This window comes from Biomphalaria glabrata, chromosome 2, assembly GCF_947242115.1.
Source record: "Biomphalaria glabrata chromosome 2, xgBioGlab47.1, whole genome shotgun sequence".
In the NCBI taxonomy this organism is placed as follows: Eukaryota; Metazoa; Mollusca; class Gastropoda; family Planorbidae; genus Biomphalaria; species Biomphalaria glabrata.
This window is the reverse complement of record NC_074712.1, coordinates 48248617-48273657: the sequence shown is the minus strand read 5'-3', so window position 1 is coordinate 48273657 and position 25041 is coordinate 48248617. Positions and strand designations below refer to the sequence as shown.

Here is a 25041-nt window from a genome sequence, read left to right as displayed (position 1 = left end):
TTGTTGTTGTAAAGTGGTGTAGTTGTTGTTGTTGTACAGTGGTGTAGTTGTTGTTGTTGTTGTACAGTGGTGTAGTTGTTGTTGTTGTAAAGTGGTGTAGTTGTTGTTTGTATTGCTATGTGTATGTTTCACGAATGAGGAGAAAAGCGGAATGGGTTTCAATTTCTTTTCTTTTGAAAAATTGTAAAAAAAATAAAAAAAGGGGGAGGTGGGAGGTTTGCTTTGATTGTCCTCTTTGTTCTCTCCTTGCCCGATGTATAGCTTAACGAAAGAACTAATGAGAACAAATTTAAGGAGACTAATGCTGGCCAGTACAGATTGGCTAAATCATACATAATAATTAAAAAAAAAAACAGTCTGAACAATAAGAAACAAAAAAAATTTTTACAAGAAAATTGTCTTCATTTGACTTGACACTTCCTCTCTTATTTTACAAACTGGACCACTGTATCTTTAAAGAGGGAGCCAGGGTGCCCCGGCCGAACCCACAGGAGCAGCGCTGGGTAATGGAGAATCGAGTAGGGTATCTTAATTGAACCAGTTGTTTTAAAAGTTTAAACAAGCCAAATGTTAAAATGCTAAAAAGAAAATAAGCGTATATTGAATGAAGTGAGAAAATCGTTTAATCGCTGCCATATTTCTCAGTTTTGCAATGTTTATCTTACCTTGGCTTAGTTCTTTTGTCTACATAAAAGAAAAATAATTAAGTTACGACTAGTTTAATTGCTAATTGGTTGATTGTTTATTGATTCGTGTGTTTCATCGTCATTGATAATAGTGCAAATATCAATTTGATCCGTGAATGGGAAGTGGGAGAGAAGAAAAAACGTTTAAAAAATTCCACCCAGACAGAGTCAGTGAGTTGTAAAAAAAAAAGAGTAGGTTCTCTAAATTAAACAAGTTACTTTAGACGTTTTTCAGAAGTGTAAAAGGGGCAATTGTAAAATCAGGAGATCTAATTAAAAAAGGTAAAGTGGTTTTCCTATTAAAGACAGTTGACTATGACTACTATCATAACAATTAATTCACTTCGATGTTTAATCCACCGTGCCCTTTCTCTGTAAGTCGACAGGGTCAAATGTCCAAACAAAATATATTTTCATAAAACAAAAAGTAAATTAGGAAACAAAGAGGCCAGGGGCGAACTGGGTGTCATAATCGGCCCGGGCATTTCTATTTCATCCGGCCCATAAATTGTATATTATATGATAGACATCCAATTCTAGGTCTACCTGTCCTCAAAATCATTATGTTAAATTTGATAATGTATCGATAGCTGAGATACAGTGAATATAGGCCCTAAATACGTCGCTCAGATGGACCCTTTTGTACGAGAACACTAGGCCTATAATAAAAGCTTTAACAGTTTAATACTCGCCTTACTGACATCCATGCCGCCATTATCTTATAAAATACAGACGTGATTTCTAAAAGATGATTACTATGGTCCTATCGGCCCATTTGGATACCGGCCCACCGGGCATTTGCCCGAATGCCCATATAGCCAGTCCGCCCCTGAAAGAGGCTCTTTTCTGTCCACGATGCAGGATACTAGGAAGCGTTGTCGAGAGGCAAAGTACGCTTGAACTTGGCTAAGAACTATGAAAGGGGCTCGAGGTTCGATACCTGACTCGAGCAGAGTTGTGTTTACTGAGCGCCTAAAGACAGCACGGAAAACCTACTCCCAGATACAACCTCCGCCCCCCCCCCAACTGGTCCACAAATGAGATTGGACCATAACGCTCTGAGTATGCTATAAGCATGAAAGTAGTACTATTTAATAACTTTTAAGCTTTCATAACAGATCTCTGTAGACTATAAGCATTCTTTATAATATTATAATATAATATAATATAATATTCTACAGCAGACAAAAATGTTGGCGTGATTTCTTTTATTTCACATCTAATACAACAAGAAAATATTACTTTTTTAAAATATCATATCTGAAGTAGTTGAACTTAGAACATGTTGATCAATACACATCTAAATGTGCCTCATATTTAACTTTTACTGATCTCATTTTCCAGCCAGTGAACTATATCTGGACGGAAATGTTTCATCCAATAAATATTTCGGTTTATATTTTCTATTGCCAGTTTTCTAGAACGCTCTCCGGAACCTGCCTCGGGGTACAGAGTGAAAAATCTTTGAACCTTTGGAAATAATAAACAGAAAAAAAAATGTTTTAGACTTTCCATCAGTGCAATGTGCATCTGAAACTACAATGTTATTTCAACTAGATTTACTTATAAATGGATGAGTGACGCTAACATAACGGCTGCATAATGTACACATATCATATACTAGCCGGATAAGACCCGCGGACTGCGGGCCCTTAGTTTGGGTATTACTGGACTGAAATTTAGATCTATGTCAAACTTGGAGAATGTTCCCTTCACATTTTTTTTACTTTGCCACGAAAATAAAATTAGAGTATGAAAATGGGTTTACCCGTTCAGCCGACATATTCGTATCCAATCTAAATTTCTGTGAAAATGGGTTAGAAGGTTTCGTTATTTAACAGAGATAAAATTAGATACTTTTTGTCTATTTTTATGGCCCTCCGGTTGTGGGAGGGACATTAAACATACACTACAGTCTCCGCAATGATCTAAAAAACTTGTATGCCAACATTGCCAAGTTTTATAACGATTTGTCAAACGGTATTGATTTTTATTCTGGACATACATACAATACATACGCTTCACTTTCTGCTTTATATATTAGATATCAGTGTGTGCACAAAGTTTCCACAACTTTAACCATTTCCTTTGTGATCCTACATTTCTAAGATATATTCCTTCAGCCAAGATGACATGATACAACTACAGGTGTCCCTGCCATCAACCATTTTGTTGTGGAACCTACCTCGCTTAGTTGAAAGTCTGTGTTGTAGTTCCTGACCACAAAGTACACCATTTGACCAAAGTCACGATCTACCAGAGTAAATCTGTTTAATAAATAGTTCAAGTGTTCTATGGAAGGTAATTTGCAAACAAGAAACAGTCCAACAAAATACACAGTTATGAGAACTCTTTTGTTCTAGACATTACATAATGATATTATAATTATATAATGACAGACTGACAGTAATGAATTAATCCTATTAACTTGTACCCCAGTGTCTGTTTCCGACTCCTTAAAAAAAAACAAAGAATCGGCTATTAAAATGTATAATAATGTCCAACAATCAAAATGTATCCCGCAAGAGAATCGATTGTGATTTCATTACAATATAAAAATGAATGTATTCAATTAAAGTTTTTACAAAAAAAGTAATTCGAAGCCTTATTACATTGAAACGAAATTTTCACTACACAGAAGTTTTACTATTTTTTTTATAAGGGATGTGAAATTTCTGACCTGTCTCTAAGAAACTGATAATGTTCTTGAACCCATTTCCACAACAGAGATGTGGCTGCGCTGTTGATTGCCAAATTTTGGATGACTCCAAAGAAATCTTGCCTTTTGATGTATTTTTCTTGTAATGCCAAGTCGAGAATTCTTTAAAGTTACAAAGTTATTATATTAGGCTTGACCTAGACAATCTTTGACTGAAATTAATTTAGTTTATATATTCTCTTTCATTGAAAAATTTTAACAATTTGTAATTTTTGGTAATTAATTAACACTCTGTATTTGGATTGCGATAAGCGACACATTATCGGTGTTGAATTCTAAGATATTTGCATGGTGTTACCATGTTCAGCGGCATTTAAGGCAAGGCGTGGCGTCCAAACACTGTGACATAACCAGCTGTCACATGACCTGACAAATTTGACATACATTTGTTCATGTCATCCAATGAATGTTCCTGTTCAGTGCTCCAGCCATGTGTTCATTGGGTTGAATAGATTTTGTATTCAGATAAAATGACTGACAAACTAAATAGCCCTTGTTCCAGTCACGCCCAAGTGTATACACTCTACAACAGCCTTTTCTAAAACATAGGATGCACAAATGGGTCTAGATATGTATGTTACATAAGATTGTTCTGTAAAATATGTTGCTCGATCGTGTGTTAACTTACGTGTCTATAAAATATGACCTCTACTGTGTATTCACTTACTTGTCTATAAAATATGGCTTTCTAACATGTGTCAGACTTTTTAAAAGCAAATCTCTTTCTTGAGGTGAAGTCTCAGTCAGGTATTTGTTCCAGATCTTATCCCAGTCATCGTCAGAGCCCCCATACCTCATTCCATATTGATAAATCACTTGCCTAAAGTCTACAGGCACGCTGGAGAAACAGTAGAGTGTATTGTGTAAGTTAGGGCTGCTGAACCTAATATAGAACCTAATATATAATAGCACGAAATTTATCAGATTGATAACAAGATGAAGTACTCCACTCACCCCCAACTGTATTTAGACTCACACTCATCCACACCTAACAGTCTACTAAATGAAAGTTACTATTGGATTGCCTCACCTTGTGCCATTGTCCAACCATGCTCGGAACACTGCCTTGACGTAAGCTAACGTCTCTTGGTGCCCCAATCCACTCAGAATATTGACCAGAATAACACGGCGATTTCTGTGTACAGGAATAAAACATATGTGTTACTTTCATGCAAGCGTAGACTTACCCGCGGACCAGCTCGGACATTGTTGTTTTATGCAAGCATAGGCATTCTTTTTTATTATGACATACTTTTGGTCACGCATACTTACATATAGGAAGAACTAAACTTTGAAATTTCAACATGATAAATATTTAAATATACCTATAAAAAAAATTCATAAAGTTTAGATCTACTTTCTTGAACAAGACATTGGTTCCATTATGTCCCCATTTATTCAGTTAATCTTTTTTTAAAATGATTTTTATACCCAAAAAAGGTTACGTTTTTACCAAATTAAAATTACTCGTTTGTTAGGCTCTATCTTTGCCTTCACGGTATACTTCTACGTTATACGGATGTATGCGACCGCGACATGAAGCTCTTCACAATCGACACTAGCAGCTGGGAAAAAGTGTCACTGGATAGATCCACATGTAGAGCGAGCATAAAGGAAGGGGTCACGGATTGCGGATGTCATACACAACAGTAATAGAAGGGTGGTAAATGCAACGGCGCCTGGCGATTACATATGTCCAACCTATAACCACAGCTGTGTCAAGGATTGGCCTCTTTAGTGACACAAGAAGTTTCAAAGGGAAAAGATCATCACTGGAGATGTAAAATGCCACAGATCTTAGCGACGATTAACCACGTCTGTTGTGAGATGAACAGGTCAGAGAAAGAGAGGAAGGCGAAAAGTGAACACGTATGGAAATATGAGTTGTGGGCCCATAGTTATGTCTGTACTCGCACCAATAAGCAATGGGGCACACGTGGCGGCTAGCAATAGTGATGCACTTTAAGCGAGAAATATATAAAGACATTACTTCCAACATACTTTTCCAACACCCCACTGCTCTGACCATTTTAACGTAATGAATACAAGACGGTGAGTTCATTCTTTCAAAGGGATACAATGGATAATAAGAAAACATTAAAAAAAAACACCTTAATGTCTGAGGTTCGGTCTTGTTCTCTGTGTAGCCAATGTCACGTATAACTGGAGAAAGGGTTCTAAACACATAGGCCTGAAATGTGTATTAATACATGTCAAGACAACAAAGTTCATTCAAAAGACAAAAGTTTTCTGAAACACTTTTCACTCACACATACACACACACAATTCAATCTTAAGTATCACCAAAAAAAACAACAACACATTTCTCTTTTGAAGCTATCATTTTTGTCTTTATACCTTATCTCAAAACCAGTGTGAGATATTTTTAGCAGGTTTGTAGACAACACCTCGCCTCGCTATTTTTTGTTGTCTTCCCACACTTATGAGCCAGAAGGCACGTGACCTATGTTACACTGTCCACACCTACAGGACCTAAAATTAGTCTCTAAACAGAACAAGTCAATTCATTCTATCAATGGCTCTATACTGAAATGAATGGACTCCAAAAGCAAAAAGACAGTCTTAAGAAACATTTTCCCATTCACTTTTTATCAGAACAATTAGCAAATGTTTATGCTGCCATTATTGACATTATTATTACAGTGCAATTACCTTGGTTTTTGTTTTACTTTTTGACATGTTGCAATGTCAATTCCAAACCTAGTGTTTAAATAGCTTTACCTTCCACAGCTGATACTCTTGAAACGTGTCCAACATACTGTTGATATAATTAAACCCGGACATCATTAAAACCATCCACGGGATATCGTGAGCTTCTGATTTCATATAACTAAACAGTGACAGGGTGACGTCATATCCGACCTTGCCAGAGGCCGCCATGATGAAGGCATCATTCACAAGTCCAGAACGATCCGATGCAGACAGCGTCCACTCCTGATTGGGCAACAAAAATACCTGCAGTTATAGTGTCATTCATGCTCATAATTCATTTTCCCTCCATTTTTTCTACAATCTATTTTATTGTTTCCTTATGTCTTCAAGCTAGGCAGGGCACTTATCCCGTATGGGAGACGAACGTATGCCAAAAGCAGTCTTTTTTTTTTTTTTGTGAGCTGAAATGCGGTCAACGTAACAGAGGCGCCCCAGGGAAACGCTTTAAAAACCAGCTTAGGCACCAACTTGCTCTAACTGACATAGAAGATAGCAGCTGGTTGCAGGCGGCTTCAGGACGAGACATCTGGAGGTCACTTACAAAGGCCGCGGAATACACATTTCAGACCAAAAGAAAATCCGCTGCCGAGGACAGACGTAGACGGCGAAAAGAAAATCTAAATCGACCACCACGCTATTGTGGCAAAATATGGGGTCGCATATGGGCTGCGTAACCACAGGAAATACTGCATCCTTCATAATCTTCGGACTTAAAGACAAGCCTTATTATATCTTTTGGGTTTTCAACCTTAAAAGTCTTCTCTTCGTTTCTCTTTGTGTGCTTAAACATCCCTTTTACTTTCTCAAAGCACTAAGATATAGTAAGTAAGGAAACATAAACAATTGGAAGAAATGTGGTGGTTATATGATGGGACTTGAAGAAAAACCGGATGCAACAGAAAATAATTATTTATGGATTCACGTCAATGTATGAAATTCTCAAATACCCAAAAGATCTACTGATTATTAAAATATTTTGCTGAACTGGTTATATACGGAGATTTGCTAATGATTGAAACCAAATTCCAATCAAGTGGTCTTTTACAAACCTTGGGCACAGTGTTCCTCAAATAAGAAGTCAAGCGTATCCACATCTCCACTGGATACAGGACAGAATAGAATCCACTGGTGTCAGTGTTGAATTTAATCCAGTGTCTTGGATCGTTAAGTGAAATGTTGACTACAAAGGTAACTAGAAAGCAGAAATTAGTACTCAACATTTGGTCAACAAACATGAACTGACTAGTGAACTAACTAGTGAACTAATTAGTGGACTGACTAGTGAACAGACTAGTGGACTGATTAGTCAACTGACTAGTGTACTGATTAGAGAACTGACTAGTGGACTGACTAGTGGACTGACTAGTGAACTGATTAGTGGACTTACTAATGGACTGACTAGTGGACTGACTAGTGGACTGATTAGTGGACTGACTAGTGGACTGATTAGTGGACTGATTAGTGGACTGACTAGTGGACTGACTAGTGAGCTGATTAGTGGACTAACTAGTGGACTGACTAGTGGACTGATTAGTGGACTGACTAGTGAACTGACTAGTGGACTGATTAGTGAACTGACTAGTGGACTGATTAGAGAACTGATTAGTGAACTGATTAGAGAACTGACTAGTGGACTGATTAGTGGACTGATTAGAGAACTGACTAGTGGACTGATTAGAGAACTGATTAGTGAACTGACTAGTGGACTGATTAGAGAACTGATTAGTGAACTGATTAGAGAACTGACTAGTGGACTGATTAGTGGACTGATTAGAGAACTGACTAGTGGACTGATTAGAGAACTGACTAGTGGACTGACTAGTGGACTGACTAGTGAACTGATTAGTGGACTTACTAATGGACTGACTAGTGGACTGACTAGTGGACTGATTAGTGGACTGACTAGTGGACTGATTAGTGGACTGATTAGTGGACTGACTAGTGGACTGACTAGTGAGCTGATTAGTGGACTAACTAGTGGACTGACTAGTGGACTGATTAGTGGACTGACTAGTGAACTGACTAGTGGACTGATTAGTGGACTGACTAGTGGACTGATTAGAGAACTGATTAGTGAACTGATTAGAGAACTGACTAGTGGACTGATTAGTGGACTGATTAGAGAACTGACTAGTGGACTGATTAGAGAACTGATTAGTGAACTGACTAGTGGACTGATTAGAGAACTGATTAGTGAACTGATTAGAGAACTGACTAGTGGACTGATTAGTGGACTGATTAGAGAACTGACTAGTGGACTGATTAGAGAACTGACTAGTGAACTGATTAGTGAACTGACTAGTGGACTGACTAGTGGACTGACAAGTGGACCTATTAGTGGACTGGCTAGTGAACTGACTAGTGAACTGACTAGTGGACTGCACATGTTTTGGATGTTCCTTTAGTGTGGAACATAATGTACGGTTTGAACCCGGAACCATCGATAAGTCCGAACGACAGTCCTGTGCGTAAATCGCACGGCTAGGCAGCCATGTGCTTTGTCACTTTATTTTATAAGCGAGGACAAGAATTCAACATGAACTATATTCTCGCCACAGAAGATATGCTCGTTTGATTCAAACGAAATCAAATAGGCCTACTAATCCATTTCTTTCGTTTTGTTTTGGTTGTCAAATGAAAATGTTTTTATTAACAGATCGAGCTGACAGAGTGCAGTTTAAGATGCACAAGTTTCAATCGTGTTCATGTTTAAAATAAGAAGTTATTTATGAAGTATAAATTATTTTATTTAATAAGTTGATTAATCTTATAAATTAGCGCTATAGCTTACTGTCAGTTAAATTCATTATCTCTTGACCCTTCTGGCCTGTTGAAGTTATGTAATCCAAGTGTATGAACCATTTGTACCTGCGAAAACAACAATGTAATCACGGGGGTTAGTATCGTGGGACTTACTCTTGATAAGTGAACAAGAAATCTTCATAAATACAAATCGCAATGGATCAGACGGCACAATATACTAATAATTAAAGATATGGCCTTGCACTGAGTAGACTCCTACATACACAGCAACACTTCTCAGCCTCATCGTGGCACCCGGGTGGGGGGTCGTTAGGGGAGACGATTAGAACAACCGGGAAGTAAAACCTACCCCCCCCCCTGTCTAATGCACTGAAAGAGAACCCCCCCCCCCTAACAACCCTGTCATTATCCACACTTCCCACACTCCGTTCCCAATGGGACGATTTTATGGAGGACACTCGCACGGCTGATAAGGTACTGAGAAGAAATATGGAGGAGTTTCCCTCCCGTGCGCACTCGGCCTTCGACCTCAGCTCTGGCCGAACGTCTTGGGACACGAGCAATCGGTACAGTGATACAAAACAGGCTGATGTTGGGACTACCTAGAGTTCCTGAATTCCTCGACTTAACTCTTATGACAATCATAAAGACAACATAAATACAGAGAGTGATGTACCTTTTATTCATCCAATACTTCGAAAATCTAATTTGCGCTTTTCCGACTATCCTATGTTATCTAATTGAAAAAAAAATTCCCGACTATCCTGTGCATTCCTATCTCAAATATCGATAAGTCAACAACTATTGGCATAATGGTCGACTTTCAACTTACCCGAAGGGAGACTCAGTGGGGTTAACCTTATCTTCCGGATTAGATAGAAATCTTTCTTGTCTGGCCGTGACTGTTGTTGTCCCGTTTGCGTTGGGAGTCAATGAGATATTGATGTAAGGGAAACCTTGTTGGACTGTCCAGGTGTCCATAAAATATTTCACATCCAAGTTCTCACTGTTCTGTGAAAGGTATAGTCAAGTATTAATCTACATGTATCCAACAATGTCAAAGTTTTCTTAAACTAGTAATTAAATACCTAGATGTTATAGATCTATAATAATGAATACTACACATTTCTCGTCACGCTAATGTGTGTATGTCCCTACTTGCAGTGCGTGTGTGTATGTGTTTAGGTGAGGAGGAGGAACACACCGTGTTTATGTTGTCTGATGATTTATTGCAAGCCTATGTATGGAGGATATGGAGGTCTGGTTTTAATGCTTGTTTTAAAAGGAGCTTGTAAAAAATGTAAGCCCTCTCGTTAGAAATCTTTATGAAATGACAAAGTTATACTTAAAAAAAAAAAAGGGAGGAATGGAGAAAGACGGTCGACAAATCTTGCCTGGTGCCCCAACGGTCCAACAGACTAAGGGATAGATAAAGGTAAAAAAAAAAAGGTAAATAATTATACTTGGCATGGGCGTAGCCAGGATTTTTTTTCGGGGAGGGTTTTGGGGGGGGGGGTGGGGGGGAAATCCCCGCGAAATTTTTTTTATATGTATTTATGTGTGTGTGTGTGTGTGTGTGTACATATTCTTTATTGCATTCTGACCCTTCATTCTTTCGGAAGAATGTGCCCTAGAATGGGTTGTTCCATGAATTAGTGGGAAAATTGTAGATTCCCCGCCATTATTAGTAAGGGGGTCGCAGCGCGGGGCGAAGCACCGCCAAGCACTATTTCTGGTATTGAAAGCCAACAAAATGCATATTCTGAGGTATCTACACTGCATTTTCCTGCTATTAAAAAGTTTTATTTCAAAAACCTAATGTGCTATTCTTACTGACTTAGACCCTCCCGCGCCGTTCGGAGCATTTGACGTCAAGCTGTTTCCATAAAAATCTGTCACTGGTAATGTCTGAAGCCTCTTCCCATCTGCCATGAGGACCTCAATGAATGAGTGGCGTTAAGTTGTACTAGGATATCATTGCAACTCTTCTTATGCGTAATTCATTTTGTCGGAGAACATGTCCCGCAAACCTCATGCGTCGCTCTCTCATAATCTTACTATGGGGTCGACTCCCAGTTCGGCATAGGATTTCCTTGATTTACACCCGATCTCTATAACTGACTCCTAAAATCTGTCTTAGCCATCTTTGTTGAGCAACATTTAGTGTTTTTCAATTTCGGCAGATGCCTATTCACTGTAGTTTATTAAGGGAGCCCTGCCACTGGTAAAAATGTGTAACCTCTCTTGAATAAACTCTTGGAATTAAGTGACTGTAGTTTGCTTTAGATTTTAAATCGAAAAGAGAAGTTTTATCGTCAAAATCATCTAAAGGGGTTTTAAACTTAAAAAAAACGCCATCTGTAGAAGAGGAGTTTAAACTAAAAAACCCCGATTAAATTGGCTACGCTCAAATAATTTTAGTGTGTAATTTGCTTTTTTTTATATATTGAAGAGGTCTTTTTTAGCATCAAACCCCTCTGAATGGGGGTTTAAACTCAAAACCCCTTTTGGAAACGCTCATAGCATTTTGAGTGCGTAATTTGCTTTTTTTCTTACACTGAAGATTTTTTTTAGCCTCAAACCCCCCTGGCGTAGGGTTTAAACTCAAAACCCCTTTGGCTACGCTCATAGATTTTAGAGTGAGTAATTTGCTTTTATTTATATTGAAGAGGTACTTTTTAGCTTCAAACTCCACTGGAGGGGAGTTTAAACTCAAAACCCCTTTGACTACACTCGTAACATTTTGAGTGTATAATTTGCTTTGTTTTTATTATTAAAGAGGTATTTTTTACCTTCGAACCCCGCTGAAGTGGGGTTCAAACTCAAAACTAAGTCAAAACCCATTTAGCTACGCTCTTAACATTTTAAGTGCGTAATTAGCTTTTTTTTTATATTGAAGAGGGGGTTTATCGTAAATTTTGGAGGGTGTTTTAAAATCAAAATCTTCCTTAACTGTGCTCTTGGAATTAGGGGATTTTCGTTTGCATTTTTTTTGTTTTGTTTTATAGAAGAGGGGGAGTTAACTGCAAAAAACCCAAGTAGGGGGTTTAAAACTCAAAACCCCTGGTAGGGGTTTTAAACTCAAAGCCCCTGGTAGGGGATTTAAACTCGAACCCCCCTGGTAGGGGGTTTTAAACTCAAAACCCCATTGGTTGTGCTGGGGCAAGTGATGGTTTAGTATTAAAATCTCACCTAAAATAAACAAAATCAAAGCAAAAAATCATTCACTAAATTCCGATCCCCCCCCCCATTGGGGGGGGGATTTCATTTCGGGGGGGGGGGTTGGGCCCCCCTGGCTACGCCCATGATACTTGGCATAAGCTGATGAAGGCCTCGTGGCCCAAACGTCCTTTGTTTAACTTGGTCCGGCAGAGTTACATATTGGCATGTTTTTCGTATTGGCATGAGCGTCACGTAGACTACTTTATTCAGTGGCTCATGTTACAAAATAAATTGATATTTTGTGTACACATATCTAAAACTCCATATCAAATAGGATTGTTGTACTACATCTTATAAATGTGTAAATAAAAATGTACGCTTATAACATTTTATCCATCTCACTCATGTTCTACTGCGTTATTTCTTAACCGAATAAAGAAAAGTTCCATTTAAGAAGTGCATGGACATAGGAACGTCCTCAAATCCTAAGCCAAATTCAAGTATACATCCAAATTCTAAACCAGGACCTCCACATCTACAACCAAACCTATCTGTCTGTTTCTGAGCTTTGAAATTTAAAAAAAAAAACAACGTCATCTTTATAACAAACCTAAGAAGAAGAAAAAAAGTGTAACCTCTGACATTATGTTCCAAAGATCGTCTGTTTTAGCATTGCCATATTGATAACGATTTAGATAGGCCTGCAATGTAAAGAATTACTTTATACTTCATTGAAGTGTAATACAAGACAATCTTAATATACATTATTTACCACACAATCTAAACAAGATGGTTTTATATAACATAGAACATAGATCTATTTATGAGATTTGAGACACATTGAAGCACATAGTTCGAGTGTCTTTGTGAGTTCACTTACTGTAATACCCTTGAAAAAGGTGGAATGTCCCATCACAGAATAAAGCATGCGTATAATCGAAGATCCCTGCGGAAAATATTTTTAAAATTATCTTCGACCACGAAGGAGGAGCAATATATATATATATATACTTTATAGTCTATATTTAATGTAGATCAAATGAAAAGATGGGTTGTCATTACATGAATGACAGATCTCAAAACCAGTTGCATCATTAGGGGTTATTTGAGGGATGCCGACCGTACTGAGGGGTACCGAAGTGACATCACTAAGTAAAATAAATTTTAAGAATCAACGATATTTTTACAAAAAAAAAGATTCGGCCCGCATTAGTTGCGCACGTGACATGTAGCAATCAATAAATGTTGGTCAATATTATGTTTCAACAAAAAGAATAAACCAGTAACTAATTTTAGAGCCAAGCTTAAAGTTTAGAAAGATGATTGGGGGAGGCTGACAACAGAAGAAGATTGTACAGGGTGCCACTGACCCAAGCAATACCTCTGCATGATACTATATCTGGAGAATACAGCTTTCTCGCCGAGCAGTGGCCGGTCAAAATGAAGCGATAAGTGGCCGGCTGGTTTGCAAATTGACCGATTTCGGGCTTTGGCCGTTAGTGATAATACAAGTGATAATTTACAAATCTAGATTCTATACCTCAAGGCTCAAACATACATCTACACTTCACAGTCCGACAGTTACGGGACAGGGGGAGTATTGTATTATCGAAAACGTCGGAGCTGTAATTTAAAGAATTGAAAGTTTATATGTCAAGAAAATTCTAGATTTATTTATGATCTAATAAGAAATTCTCGAATACTTTCAATCTTATAAAATAAACAATAGATGAACAAGAAACAGTTATTGACCCATGATGTGTTGTCCATTAAATTTTACCTAGGATCCGGCTAAAATACTTTAAAACATCTCAATTCCATTGCTATAACCATCTTCTTTATTTTTGCAGTCAGCGTACAAGACTCGCAAGCATACAAGAATGTGGCCATGACCAAGGAGCGCATCAGTCTGATTTTAGTGCCTTGGGCATGTGTATAAAAAATCTGTAGTCATGTTTCCATCGGTACCACGTCGGATTACTGAGTGTGTCGGATTAATAATGATTTCGCTATGAATAGGAATGTAAATAAAAAAGAATGTAACCTTGTCGTAGGAAATGAGATCAAAGACAGACGTGACTTCACTGGGACTCTCCACTGATGTGATGATTGGGTGTGATGCTAGCTCGCTGTCTCGTCTCATCACTGGAAACGTTTCTCTCTCTAGAAACATTGTCTCCTGGTGAAAAGAAAAGTTTAAATTCGCAATAAGCTAAATCAAAATAGGCAGAAGTGGCATCCCCTTTTATTAATAGGGACCAAAGACTTGCAGCGGTCGCCTTGTTTTAAACAGATAAACACTACCATAGTCTCTTTGAGTTCTGGTCAACATTCTCTTATTCCCTTAGCCACATATGGTTGGTTCTACATTGTTCTACGTTTTAACAGGCCAGACTAATTGACCTAACATCTCATTCTGAGAACATTTCGAAGAAAAAAACAAAGCAAGAATATTTGTCTTTCCTAATATAGATCTAGATTTATATCTGTTACGGCCAAAACCCGAAACCGACCCATTGCCGATCTGGTCACACTTCGGGTTTTGGCCGCAAAACATCTAGATCTTTTGTTTTCATTTTTAAAACTCTTCAAAAGTTATTTTTCTCTATTAATTAACACTTTTACTACGAACTAATTGTCTACATTATATTTTATATTACAATAACATCACATGTTGTCATGCAAACTAACTCATATACCAACATAATCACATACCAACTAAATCCCATGCCAACATAATCACATACCAACATAATCACATACCAACTAAATCACATACCAACATAGTCACATACCAACTAAATCACATACCAACATAATCACATACCAACTAAATCACATACCAACATAGTCACATACCAACATAATCACATCCCAACATAATCACATACCAACTAAATCACATACCAACATAATCACATACCAACTAAATCACATACCAACATAATCACATACCAACATAATCACATACCAACTAAATCACATACCAACTAAATCACATACCAACATAGTCACATACCAACTAAATCACATACCAACATAATCACATACCAACTAAATCACATACTAACATAGTCGCATACCAACATAATCACATACCAAACATAATCACATACCAACTAAATCACATACCAACATTATCACATACCAACTAAATCACATACCAACATAATCACATACCAACTAAATCACATCCAAACATAATCACATACCAACTAAATCACATACTAACATATTCGCATACCAACATAATCACATACCAACATAATCACATACCAACATAATCACATACCAGCTAAATCACATACCAACATTATCACATACCAACTAAATCACATACCAACATAATCACATACTAACATAGTCGCATACCAACATAATCAAATACCAAACATAATCACATACCAACTAAATCACATACCAACATAATCACATACCAACTAAATCACATACCAACATAGTCACATACCAACTAAATCACATACCAACATAATCACATAAGAACTAAATCACATACCAACATAATCACATACCAACTAAATCACATACCAACATAATCACATAAGAACTAAATCACATACCAACATAATCACATACCAACATAATCACATCCCAACTAAATCACATACCAACATAATCACATACCAACATAGTCACATACCAAAATAATCACATACCAACATAATCACATACAAACATAGTCACATACCAACATAATCACATACCAACTAAATCACATACCAACTAAATCACATACCAACATAAATCACATACCAACTAAATCACATACCAACATAAATCACATACCAACATAAATCACATACCAACATAAATCCCATTCTAACATAATCCCATTCCAACATAAATTACATACCAACTAAATCACATACCAACATAAATCAAATACCTACATAAATCACATACCAACATAAATCACATACCAAGTCCCAATCTGCGTTGATGTGTTCAAGGCCAACATATTGTAAAAATGTAGCGAAACCTTCATTCAGCCAAAGATCATTCCACCACTCCATGGTTGCTAGGTTACCAAACCACTGGACATAAACAAAACAGTTGATTTTAACATGTCTCGTTAGCGCAACGAAGCTAATTTGTCTACAAACTAAATATAAGGCTACTATATGTCACAGTCAACGAATTAAGTAGGCCTACGGCCTGTACTTCCCAGAAAGAATGTATTCTCTTTTTAGAGAGCAACTTTTTTATGCTGCTAAAAGTTGTGCGTGTCCCTCTTCCGTCAATGTATTCACATTTAATCACTCACTGGTTAAAGACTCTAAATTGTTTTATGTGTTTTTGTCAAAGGATACAATAAAAAAAAGATTTGAAAATGATAAATACAGATTGCAGATCGAGTATAGCACAGAGAGACACTGAGGTAGAAATGTAGCAATACTAGAGTGATAACTTTAACTTCTTCAAAGCGTGTTCCACCCGTCTATCATGTTAAAGTAATTCTAATTACTTTTAAAAGCTTCTCTTACTCTTGTTGGAGTCCATCTAAAGAGGCTGAACCCTGATGCCTACTTATCTAGCGTGAAAAAGCGATAGAAAAAAAAAGAAAAACGCATTTACACACCCTAAACCACACGGGTTCTTGAGCAAAAAAAAAGTGTCCCCACATGTGTCGGCATGTAACTCACATCATTTCACGGTCCTTATTTTTGAAATAAAAATGACGTTCTCATTCTATACAAAGATGTTCTAACCTGGTGGGCTAATTCGTGTGTTATGGTTATCGCCACTGTCTGCTGACTCAGTAAAGAAGCTTGTTCTGGATTGAACAGAACAGCACTTTCTCGAAACGTAATGAGTCCCCAGTGTTCTGTGGCCCCAGCTACAAAGTTTGGGATGGCAATAAGATCTGCAGAAACGTGAACAGAAAATGTCATTATACTTTTTAATATTATTATCTTATAAATTAAAACTACATACTTTTTTAACAAAACAATATAGTTTTGTCCTGCGCGTATGCCTATCTGTCATAGTTTTCCTGATTCAGACAGTCCTTTCCATGTAGGCAATGAAGAGTAGGCCTACTTAATCACAATCCCCTCCCTTAAAATTAAAAAAAAAATTCTTTCAAAACTGAATAATTAGCAATCAAAGAAAAAAAACACGTTAATTTGTGCATACTAGTAGCAATCTTTTAGTGGATATTTTCATGCTTAAGGATATTCACTTAAGATATTATTGCACAAATAAATCATACAAAAATGTAACAATGAAATTTGTAAAAACTTTCATTGCCAACTAAAAAATGTAATGCAATGACTTCACCTTGCTTAGGTAATGGAAACTTGAATTGGAAAATGTCCTGATAGTAGCTGAGAGTCGTGTTCGCCACTTCAAGAGCATACGTTGTCTGGGGGATTTTATCTGGAGCAGCATACACCCGTAACTAAAGTTTGGGGAAAAGACAATTATTACGGGTTAACATTGACACAATAATAGATCATGAAGCAAGGCTTATTTCGAGAAGGTTAATTTCAGAAACGGTCAACTCAGAAAGAGGTTGACTTAGAGAAAGCAATTGAACATCAAATGTAGCGCTTCTTAAATCGTAGAAAGTATGGAGGATCACTAAGAGATTAAAAAAAAACACGATTTAAACTTGACATATTCCTTATGAGTAGCCTAAATCTGGAAGAGTAACATCCGCTTACAAGTAAAAACTTCGCTAGTGGTTTCTGTACTTCTATGGGGTTGTGAAAGTTGGAAGAAGCTGAACACTGAGACTAAAAGAAGAATTCAAGTAAATGAAAACTTCCGGGTATCTGATATTGGGAAAGAAAACAAAAGAGTTCGTACATGTCACCACCCTGGCTGACAAAAAGAACTCCCCAATGCTGTGAAGAGAGAACTGCGTTGGTTCAGCCATAGTATAAGGCACAGCTTATGTCTTAGTGTTAAAAATTATCCTTAAGTAACAGTGATGAAAGAAGTACAAAGAAAAGTTGTCTGGACAACCTGAAAGAAGGGACCAGCTTTTCACATCATAATCTTATCTTATCTTCTTATATGTATACAGACGTTACTTCAAAAATGAAGATAATTACTTTCTACGCATTTCATGTGTCAATCTAGCCATGCATGTTAATCAATGATAATCTCTGCAAAGTTGTTAGTTTTCCTGCCTGTTTCAGGCAACCCATTCCATTCTCGGGAAGAAGGAGCGCTTGTACGAATTTGCTAAGGACATCTGCTGACTGGGAAGAATAAAGGGGTTTTGATACGCTACCCATCAGAGCACCCTTACGACATAAGTCGAGGGACAGGTGATGACGATATTGTACTGTGAAATTTGCTTAATAGTAGACTATTATTATTACTAAGCTTATATCAAATATGTCTGTCTGGTAAAAAATTTGTACACGTTTTTTCTCCGACACCTAATCTCGGATCAAGTTGAAATTTTGCAATATTATTTCTTGTTCCTGGTAAGACAGGAATCAGTTATTTATTTTGTTTGATATCGAACAATTGAAAGAAATTGAACTTCACTCTGATGTGGTGGTATAAGTTGAATTAGTCCCATTTATACTTGGTGTAGAGAATAAGTTCGTCTGAAATTAACAATAACTTACTATAAAACCTTCTATTTTCATAAGCATTAAGCTTGCACAGTGGTTAGTGTATCGGCTTAAGTCCTCGAGTTCGAATTCATGACGTTCAACTTTTTAAAAACAAAATTATAAAATGCATTTAAAAGGCAATCCTGGTAACATTCACACAGACAATCCCTTTTTCGTGAAAGTATAGCCGTGTGATCAGAAACGTACCGTCATATTTCCCTGGACTCTTGTCTCAGTGTAGTTATATTCAGACACAACAACACATACCAGATATGTGCTCATCTTTACTGACGTCTCAAATGTAGTGGACACCAGACCATGGAAAGACTGCTCCTGAACCATAGAATCATTTATTACTTGCAAACCATGTCATTAAGATAGCGGTATGAGGATATCCTTATAGTATATTTAGTGGTGGATCTACTGTCAACATTTTATGTATTTATCCTATCAACTATTAAATAGTGAGATATACCTGGCGTTGTACTGGCATGTTGGACAAGGCTGTGTACTCTGGTCTATGGATCATTGTGATAGTAAACATTGCCTTCATTACTGGCTCGTCAAAACAAGGGAAAGCATAACGTGCGTATGTTGGCTCAAACTTGGTGGACACCATGGACCTTGTAAGAGATGGACAATTTGTAAAGACCACGCCGGACACAAAAAAATCATGTGCTTTATTGTCAATACCACTGAGCCCTGATGGCTTACTAGTTCTTATCTCTCTCTATGTCATTGCAGTAGTCCGACAATAAGATTTGTTAATTTGCATAGATGTATATAGAGTAGCAAGGGTGAACTAACTACACCACCTTGGAGAATTAAGTGACTAACTGTGAATTTATTGTTAATAATTGTATAGGTTAGGATTTTCGGGAAATATTTCAAAGTTTTTTTGAAAGGCGAGATAAATTCTCTTATGAAAATAATAAAAAATAATAAAGTTTCGACTGAGTAGACCTTTCATTCATCTATTTTATTTTTTTTTTTCAATGTACTATTATCAAACCTTCAACCAGTAACATTTAGACATACTTTCCAAAAAATGTCAATAATGCATTCTTTGTTTACGGCTGATGAAACAAGATAAATATAAATCAAGTCATCGCTACTATTTCAACGAAACAAAACACATATTCTTACATAGTCTGATTGGTAAAACTGTTGATGTAAGTACTTTTGTAAAGTCCAACGATTGCTTTGGTCAGACTGCCTTCAAACTCAAGCTTGACCACCACCGGTTGGCTGACTGCCAGTTTCGTCTCAATGACGTAAAACTCATTGGGTGGATAGGAGAAGCTCCTATGGATGGCGAGGTCCTCTCCTGTCACGCTGGTCAGAACTCGCGCACGTGTCACATTCATGTAGTTGCTGGCCATGTGAAAGATAATGTGACGTGTTGGGGTCGTGATGTTGACCTAAAGAATTAGCATATATTGTAGAAATAAAATCTCATTTACCATTTGGTTAAATGTAGACAGTGCGTTTTTTTTTTAAATCCTTTTCTAAAACACCAACAAACAAAAAATATAAGCAATGTATTATTATAAGTAGATCTAGTTATAGCTTCACATAAAAAAGCAAATTATTTTTTATATAATTATTTATTTATTTAAGTATGCATTGAAGTTCTCCTCAATGGTAGATAAGACGGTGACCCGACGAAATAGTGCCGACAAAATAGCGCGGACAAAATAAGGCCGACAAAATAGCGCAAGACAAAATAGCGCGGACAAAATAAGGCCGACAAAATAGCGCAAGACAAAATAGCGCGGACTTATTTATGATGTGTATAAAAGTACCGGATATTTAGTGATTTAATGTCCTGGGAAGCATTTTTGTTGATGACTCTTTCTTTTTCAATATTAATAGATCTGAAAGTATGCCATATTGGCAGGTTAGGGTTAGGGTTAGGGTTTTTCACCACTGTTTAAAATGCATAACTTGCTAAAAAAAAAAATAGGATTTTGAAATGTGGTGACCTCGTTCAGCAGTGAGGGAATTTCTACGTGACATTTCCTACAATTTAACTTTATGAAAGTTTGTGTGTGTGTGTGTGTGTATATAAATCTGACAAGTACCTTTGCCTGTTTTCAAGGTACACTTTTGGAATTTAAATAAATGATATATTTTGAAATAATTTATTTTAGCTTATTATAATTTTTGCTTACTGTTTGCGTATTTATGTTTTAAGATATCTAAAGTGTTTCTTGCAAAATGACTAAAAATAATGATAACATTAAAACAAAAAACAATTTGGCTCTATTCATATGTTTACGATATCTAAAGTATTTCTTTCAAAATGACTGATATATTTTTTTTCGGCGCTTTTTTGTTCGCACTATTTTGTCGGCGCTATTTTGTCCGCGCTATTTTGTCGGGGTACCGCTATTATTAAAAATTAATTACATGATTGATTCAAAATAATTGATGCAAATTCACATAAGCGCGATTTTCAAGAGTATGTCCGTGTGTGTGTGTGTGTGTGTGTTTGCACTTAATAAATAAAACAAACCTCTATAGTCTCATTCCCACTGAAACTGTCGTGGTCTCCGTAGAAGTCCGGAAACAGTGTGATGTTATAGTGGACAGGGACAACCTGAGGTGACAACCTCAACGACAACCAGGGCTGAGATTTCAGTTCCTATAAGAAGATCAATAAGTGCTCATGTAAAACAAAAAGTCAACGCTGCAGCCTAACGACCCGATGCCTCAAAGCCTTATAAACAACAATACAAATTATAAACGTCAAATTTAATCAATTGAGTCACTTGGGTTGTACAGAGCCCATTACCTGGAAATAGAATAACACGTTTTTTTTTATTGGAACTGTTATAAATAGAAATCTAATGAGTATTATTGGTGCTGGTGGTATTCAATGTCAAGGTGGGTTTCACAGGTTTAGCTAGGGGGGTGATATAATGAACCGGGTCTCCTCACCTAATGTTTTAATTAAAGGGTCTCAGCAAGCACGTAGTACATGTTGAAAAACTTTCAATAAATGGTCAACAATTGTTCAACTATAAAACATTTAATACTGAAATATGAATGTATGGTGAGCGTTAATATACGTTACAAATTTCTTAACAAATGTGACTGGTAATTTCATACAACGATAATTATGCAAAGGTAACACACCTCATGCACGCACACTTAATTTCGGCCCAGTTACTCTAACACTACACAAGCGGATACATGGCTCTACGCTAATGAAAGCCAGGCTCAACCTGCTCAAGGCTTGGCTCAATCATGTCACCAAAGTCGGGCTCAATAGTAGACAATACAGCCCCATACCGAGCACCATACCAGTTACAACGGGGAAACAGTGGACACTGTAACGCAGAAGTCAGGCCACCTTCTTCGTGAGAGGTAGTAGGCCTACAAGAAACTAAGACGTTTTACTCACACAAAAAAAAATCGTGACAAAAAACAACAAAACTAGTTCAGAAAACAGAAATTAAGAAAACAACATTCACTCTTATAGTCCATTATTTCCTCGAATCAATACCTCCATCTTTCTGTTTGTCCTCTTTTTACATTTTCCCATCTGAAGCACTGGTTCTCAACCTGTGGATCGCGACCCCCTTCGGGGTTGAATGAAGATTTGTCAAAACCCGTCTGATTCATTAGAATTTTTTTTTAAGTACTTAGCTTACAAAATTTGTAATTGTACAAAGTTTTGCCATTGATTTCAAGTTACTTTTTTATGGCTATTCGAGAATAGATGTCGCTGATAACTGAATTATAATGTGTGTTTTAAACGTTAAAATGGACGAATTATAAATATTTTTAACAGTTTAAATCAATGCTGCTTAATGTAAAGTTACGCCTATGCGGAATTAAAGATATTATTTATATGGCGAAGATGTACTCAGGTCAGGACATAATTGAATAATAGTGCATACTTTTAAAGATATTTTCAAGATAATATTTTCATTATGAAACAACAAATGAATCTCGAATGTTAAAAAATATAAAATGTAATGAGAATTTTGTTTTTGCGTATTATTATACTTCAATAGTTAAGGCAGGAATGCGGAGGGGGGGGGTAAACATTGCGTCATTTGTAACAATGTTGTAAGCCGAATTTATGAAGCTGAAATAACTGTAGCGTCATTTTGATCGCAAGAATCTGACCTTAGGATGTCAAGTATTTTAGAGGTAAGGTTAGGTTAATACCAGATGCTGCTTGTATTTTTTTGTGTTACCTGCTGCTGCCTGTGCTTCGTTTATCTAAATCAACGTTTTGACTCAGACGAGGCCATGTGAAGAACTTTCGTATATCCTCTGGGAAAGGATAAGATCGTCCTTCAAGACGTAAGTGCCACAGATATCCTGATTAGCTTATTCTAGTTTTTATGATCATAACTTATCCTTGCAACTGTACTTTACTGTAAAAAGTGTCGCCGAGCTAAAAAGATTTAGAACCGCTGCTAGAGGATATGTGAACAATCTAAAAACGAAAGTATAAATTATTAAACTTAATGTTTTTAAGTATCACCCCTAGGTAGTGACAGAAAATTGAGAAATAATGCAATGCCTGTCGCTTGCATGTTTGCGTGTTACAGCTGACTTCCTAGCAATCGTCTCTTCACTTTCCGATCTGTGTGCAAGTGTCTCCATTTTCCTCGTGCGGTCCCTTCAAGAAGAACAAATTCGTCATTGGAAAAGTACCAACATATGTAAAAGAATCACGTCGGTTCTAACAGCAAAGCTTCCAATGATTCCAAAACAACATTGAAAACAAAACAACACCAAAGTGAAACACTGAAAAAAAAACACACCAAAGAACAACATGGTTAAAAAAAAACACCAACGTACAACATTGAAAAAAAAAACACCAAAGAGGAAAGAACAACATAAAAAAAAAACACCAAAGAACAACATTAAAAAAAAACACCAAGGAAGAAAATGAAGCCTCCTGGACCAAATCACTAGTAGCCTACAGTGGTAATGGTGACTGGTGAGGGGGTTTATTCAATTGAAAGCGACACTCATCGACAGCGTGTGTACGCTATCTGCAAGGAGGAAGCCAGTGTATGAACCCATCTGAAATTTTAAAAAATCGTGCTGATCATTTTCAGTCGTTTGACATTCATACACCATTTCCCTTTTTTTCACCGTTTTTTTTTCTTCAATAATTTTTTAATAATTTAAGTTTCATATTACTTTACATATTCATAATAGTAGCCCCAAAAACGACAACGATTCATTGACAGGGGACCTTCAGTTTACAAGTCCTCACCGACTGGTACTGGTTCATATAGGTTTGATAAGCCTTGCCAATGTTTTGTCATAGAGTCTCAATATAGCTTTGGTTTGACATTAGTGAAAAGAAAAAAAAAAGCGATTTGTGGGAACGGTGTCCAGACGAGACCAATCCAAATGACAATATCGAAACCGTTGACCCATGAGAAGTGGGAACGTCCTATCCTTAAAGCTCCTTATATCTACGTTGACGTATACACAAGATCAGATAATGCATTCTAATATTTTTATTATTTAATCAAAAAGGAATTATAGAAGCAAATATGTGTGTAATTGTGCAAACCTCCTGTGTGTAGACACGTTTAGTCGAGAGCTGCGTGGCTGGTGTCGATGTAGCCCTTGAGGGATCGATTCTTTGTGTTTCTGGTTCCGACACCTCGTAAGCATCTTTCGTTAATTTCCATACCACAGCAGCAACCGCCACAATCAGTACAACAGAGACAACAACTAGAACTGCAACTAATTTTTTCAAACCTCGTTTTTCCATGGATGTATTCGCGCAAGAAATATATTTTAAAATAAGCACCAACACACGCACAATAAAAAAAAAAGGTTATCTTCCCTAATGTTAAAATAATTTAAAGATCAAAACAATGCATCTTTAAGAAGTGCGTGCTAACAAGACAGCACAGTAGGCCAACTTTGTGCGATAACTAAATCTAAATGTTTGGCTATTTCGTCTAAACGAGTCCGTTACTTAAGATCAAACAAAGACAATGGACCTCATTCACCAATCGTAAACAAACAACATTTAGCCACGTGAAAATATTGATAAAACAATGAAAAAAACTGTCACGTGACAGCGTGTGTTTTTTACGTAATTTGTATAGAAGAGATAGAGAACCACGTGGCTAAATGTTGTTTGTTTACGATTGGTGAATGAGGTCCATTAAGAAAACGTTTTAATTATTTTAGAGAGAGACTATACCAACAAGTGGCGCGTCTTTTTTTTTTTAAGATATAGTTTTGGTTACTTAGTGCTTCTCAAACAGTGGAGCACCGCCATTCAGAGGTATCGCGAAGTTCTTACCAAAAAAAAAAGGGAGGGCAGAGGCGTAGCTATGGTGGGGGAGAAATTGAAAATCCTCCAGGACCCCACTTGAGGGGGGCC

General features: G+C 36.9%; 1 protein-coding gene across 1 annotated transcript; it reads right to left on the bottom strand.

Moving 5' to 3' along the window:
- Positions 1 to 1877: 1877 nt before the first annotated feature.
- Positions 1878 to 24673, bottom strand: LOC106079523 (glutamyl aminopeptidase-like). Its single transcript, XM_056021029.1, has 21 exons — positions 24214 to 24673; positions 21178 to 21306; positions 19806 to 20080; positions 19135 to 19282; positions 18867 to 18992; positions 17365 to 17485; positions 16794 to 16948; positions 16005 to 16118; positions 14108 to 14242; positions 12944 to 13009; positions 12699 to 12764; positions 9734 to 9912; positions 8930 to 9006; positions 7188 to 7330; positions 6148 to 6360; positions 5517 to 5596; positions 4436 to 4540; positions 4073 to 4243; positions 3367 to 3507; positions 2872 to 2953; positions 1878 to 2156 (listed from the first exon to the last, which is right to left on the bottom strand). The coding sequence occupies exons 1-21, from the start codon at positions 24415 to 24417 to the stop codon at positions 2004 to 2006; spliced, it is 2883 nt and encodes a 960-aa protein (XP_055877004.1). The 5' UTR covers positions 24418 to 24673; the 3' UTR covers positions 1878 to 2003.
- Between the last annotated feature and the right edge of the window lie 368 nt (positions 24674 to 25041).